We start from the raw sequence: 3,985 nt of genomic DNA, 5'->3' as shown, positions 1-3,985 counted from the left end.
TTTAAAAATTGCAGAATATTATTTACTTTGTTAGATAATTTTCTTCGTCTAAAACCAAAATAAAATAACTTTCGATAGTTATTTACTAATTGTATTATACTTATACACAGAACACCTTTGTTTCTTCATTGAATAATAAAAATAATGAAATAACATTATTCCTCACACAGATTCATTAAAACATTATTAGTTTAATGTGATTTTTTTACGTGATTTATCTATCGTCACACTAGGTAGCTATCTCATCATCATCATTATAGAAATGGAAGAATTGGAAGCTAGTAATACTGTCACTAGTGGTTCGTCTACCTTTTCAGAGGATATGTGTTTGACGGTGGAGCAAAAGTTAATACGCTTAATTATTCCTCCCTTAACATTTGTTGCACATAAGGGACAGGCAGGTAGAATTGGAATCATCGGGGGATCACGAGAATATACTGGAGCTCCTTATTTTGCAGGTATTTCAGCTTTAAAAACTGGAGCTGATTTGTGTCATGTTTTTTGCACAAGTAGTGCAGCATCTGTAATAAAGTCGTATAGTCCGGAATTGATTGTACATCCAGTGTTAGACAGCTGTAATGATGGTACAGAATTTGGAGCTCTCATTTCAAAACTTCATGCTCTTGTTATTGGGCCAGGACTTGGAAGAGAAGAGAACACATTTAGCATAATGCATCAAGTTGTTGAAAAAGCCAAAGAATTACAAATGCCAATTGTGTTTGATGCTGATTCATTGTTTTATATAAATTCACATCCTGAACTCGTAGAAGGATATAAAAAGGCTGTTTTAACTCCAAATGTTGTAGAATTTTCTAGACTATACAAGGCAGTCATAGGTGCAGATTTGGGTGTTTTAGAAGATTTAAATATGCCAGTTCAAGCTCTGTCTCAGAAATTGGGAAATGTTACAATTGTTTGTAAAGGAATAGATGACATAATATCTGATGGAGATATATTAACTATGTGTAAAGAAAAGGGTAGTCCAAGACGCTGTGGGGGACAAGGAGATCTGCTGTCTGGTTCTTTGGGAACCATGCTGCATTGGGCTCATATGGCTCATGATCAAAGTGAACTAGTCAACTTTTCTAACTGGAGGCCTAATATTATAGCTGCTGTAGGAGCCTGTATGTTAACTCGAAGGTGCAATTATCTGGCTTTTCAAAAATATTCAAGAAGTATGACAACTACAGATATGATTGTAGAAATACAGTTGGCTTTTACTAGTCTTTTTTCATAAAGAAACAGTTATTTTGAAATTGCAAGTTTGTTAATATAGCATGCCTGATAACTACAGTATCAAAGAAGAACTTATCATACTGATACTAAACACCACTTATCTTCATCACCATTATGGCTAAAATGAGATACATAAAGTGTGAAATTAAAGCATATTTAAATATAAATATGAAATTTGGCAATTTTCTTTTTTCTATTGTCTGTAACTGTTATTAAGACTTAAATGTGTAGCTATCCAATTCTTTATACTAATAGGTATATAAGAAAAAGGCCCATAAATGTCAGTCTAGTAATTAGTATTAACTTCCTATTAGACCAAATTATGTACTTGGAGCAAAACTAATAATTAGCCTATCTTGTTTAAGACTCAAAGACTGATATATAACTATTTGATATCTTTGTACTGATTTGTAAGTAATTAAAATTTTCAGACTAAATTATTATCTAATAAATTTGTTTTTTATACCTGTAAGTTCTATAAGCGAAATAGTGAATTTAATAAAAGCAGTGTGTCTATCTAGCCTTGAGATTCACCAATTTGTGCTTTTGTTGTTAGTTATATTCTTTAATTTTTTAACAGAAGCTCTTAGGACTTTGTGTTTAGATGTTTTGAGTGAAATTATGTTTTGCCAGCTGAAATATGTACAATTCATGTATGAAATGTTCCAAATATGCTTATATCAAGTGTTATATTTACTGTTTTATTATTTATATTTATAGAGCATAATAGTATATCAAAACTTCCTTTTCTCAGAATATGTTTTTATTGAACTTTAACAAACTTGATTGCATGACACATTCCTTGAAAATTTATATTAGTGATTAATCTCTGGACCTGTTGCATGCTTTGAAATTTTTATTATATATTCTTTGTTTGGTGATTTTGTTTGTCAATCATTCTGTAATGAAGAGAAAAATACAAACTAATAAAAAGAAGGAAATGTATCACTTGGATTCAGAGTTTATGTGAATTGTTAAATGCCAACAATCTTTTATATTAATAAATTTTATGTAACAGTCATAATTAAAACATTAACTCCATGTTGAATTCAATATTTAAGTAAGTGAAGTGTGTGTGGGACACAATAATTGATACCCATTCAGTAACGTTTGAAAACAGTTTGGCTAGAATGTTTGATTTGATATTTATTGGAATATACAATAATGAAAAAGGTAACAAAATTTAAAAAACCCCAAAAAATAAGTACAAAAGGACAGAAAAAATAGACAATAAAACAGTGTTTTGTGACTGTTAACTTGGCATCATCAACAATATGTTACTTGTTTAGTAAAGAGTTCAATAATCATTGAAGGGTAGGTGAGGAATTGTAACAAAATGCATGTTGTTTTTACAGTGTTTCCCAAGAGGTGTGCTGCAGCATACTAGTATGCTGTAAGCTGGTAGTATGCTGTAAAAATTACGTGTTTATATAGAATTTAAATATATAAAAAAATTAAATGTGATGATTATAAGAAAATACAATCTAAAGATATTTTATTTACCACATTGTTTTTAAGGTATCTGTGTGTTTTTATTCTCACTTTGCTATGAGTGCTGAAGTTATTGGTTTGCTATTTTATTTTTTAGTACTTCCAGGTGTGCCAGGGAAGGACACTGTAATGAAGAAATTTCAACCAGAATGAGCATTATATATATGGATAATGTTTTAAGGTATGTTTGAAAATATGCAGAACTATAGAATGAGCATTATATATATATGGATAATGTTTTAAGGTATGTTTGAAAATATGCAGAACTATAGAATGAGCATTATATATACATGTATAATGTTTCAAGGTATGTTTGAAAATATGCAGAACTATAGATTGAGCATTATATATATACGGATAATGTTTTATGGTATGTTTGAAAATATGCAGAACTATAGAATGAGCATTATACAGGGGTTGGACAAAATAATGCAAACACCTAACATTTTGGAATCATAATCTTTGAACATGTTATAAACAATCAAAACTTGACATATTTTAATGTTTTATTGTTTATTTTTGTTGCTATTTGATATTTTATTTAAATTAACTGTTTTTACAGATATCTAAAAATAATTTGGTTATAACCTTATAAAAATGGCAGACCTCTCTGACTTTCAAAGAGGCCAAATTGTTGGTGCTCGTATGGCAGGTGCTAGTGTAACAGAAACTGCCCGAATGCTTGACGTTTCAAGAAGTACTGTCTCAAAACTAATGACTGCCTTTGAAAGAGAAGGAAAAACGTCCTCAGCAAAACACAGGTCTGGCAGAAAGTCGAAGTTGTGTAAGAGAGACCTTCGGACTCTAAATCGAATTGTTAGAGAGGATCGCAAGACCACAGCTCTTAAAATCACTGCAGACCTCAATGAACACCTACAGAACCCAGTTTCCACAAAAACTGTTCGTCGGGAGCTGCACAAATCTGGATTCTACGGAAGAGCTGCAATTAGAAAACCTCTGCTCTCAAAGACAAATGTTTTGAAGCATTTAGAGTGGTGTAGAAACCACCAGAATTGGTCCGTCGAGCAGTGGAAAAATGTGATTTTCTCTGACGAATCATCGTTTACCTTATTTCCGACCTCCGGCTGAGTGTACGTTTGGAGACAGCCGAAAGAAGCCTTTAATCCAGACCGCCTTCTCCCAACCATAAAACATGGCGGGGATTCTGTGATGATCTGGGGTGCTATTTCTTGCAAACCCGCCGGGCCAATGCTTTCCCTTCATGGAAGAATTAACAGCCGATACTATTTAGGAATTT

The 3,985-nt window shown here is 32.0% G+C and overlaps 1 protein-coding gene across 1 annotated transcript; it reads left to right on the top strand.

Annotated features, from left to right (window-relative positions):
* Positions 1 to 227: 227 nt before the first annotated feature.
* Positions 228 to 2,181, top strand: LOC106475778 (ATP-dependent (S)-NAD(P)H-hydrate dehydratase-like). The gene has a single exon (XM_013936455.2). The coding sequence runs from the start codon at positions 263 to 265 to the stop codon at positions 1,235 to 1,237; it is 975 nt and encodes a 324-aa protein (XP_013791909.2). The 5' UTR covers positions 228 to 262; the 3' UTR covers positions 1,238 to 2,181.
* The last annotated feature ends 1,804 nt before the right edge of the window (positions 2,182 to 3,985 follow it).

The sequence above is a fragment of the Limulus polyphemus genome, unplaced genomic scaffold, assembly GCF_000517525.1.
Source record: "Limulus polyphemus unplaced genomic scaffold, Limulus_polyphemus-2.1.2 Scaffold9157, whole genome shotgun sequence".
Taxonomy (NCBI): Eukaryota; Metazoa; Arthropoda; class Merostomata; order Xiphosura; family Limulidae; genus Limulus; species Limulus polyphemus.
This window is presented reverse-complemented; position numbering and strand designations above follow the sequence as displayed.

Coding starts and splice junctions, on each gene's coding strand:
- LOC106475778 (XM_013936455.2), top strand. CDS start 263: ATGGAAGAATTGGAAGCTAGTAATACTGTCACTAGTGGTTCGTCTACC.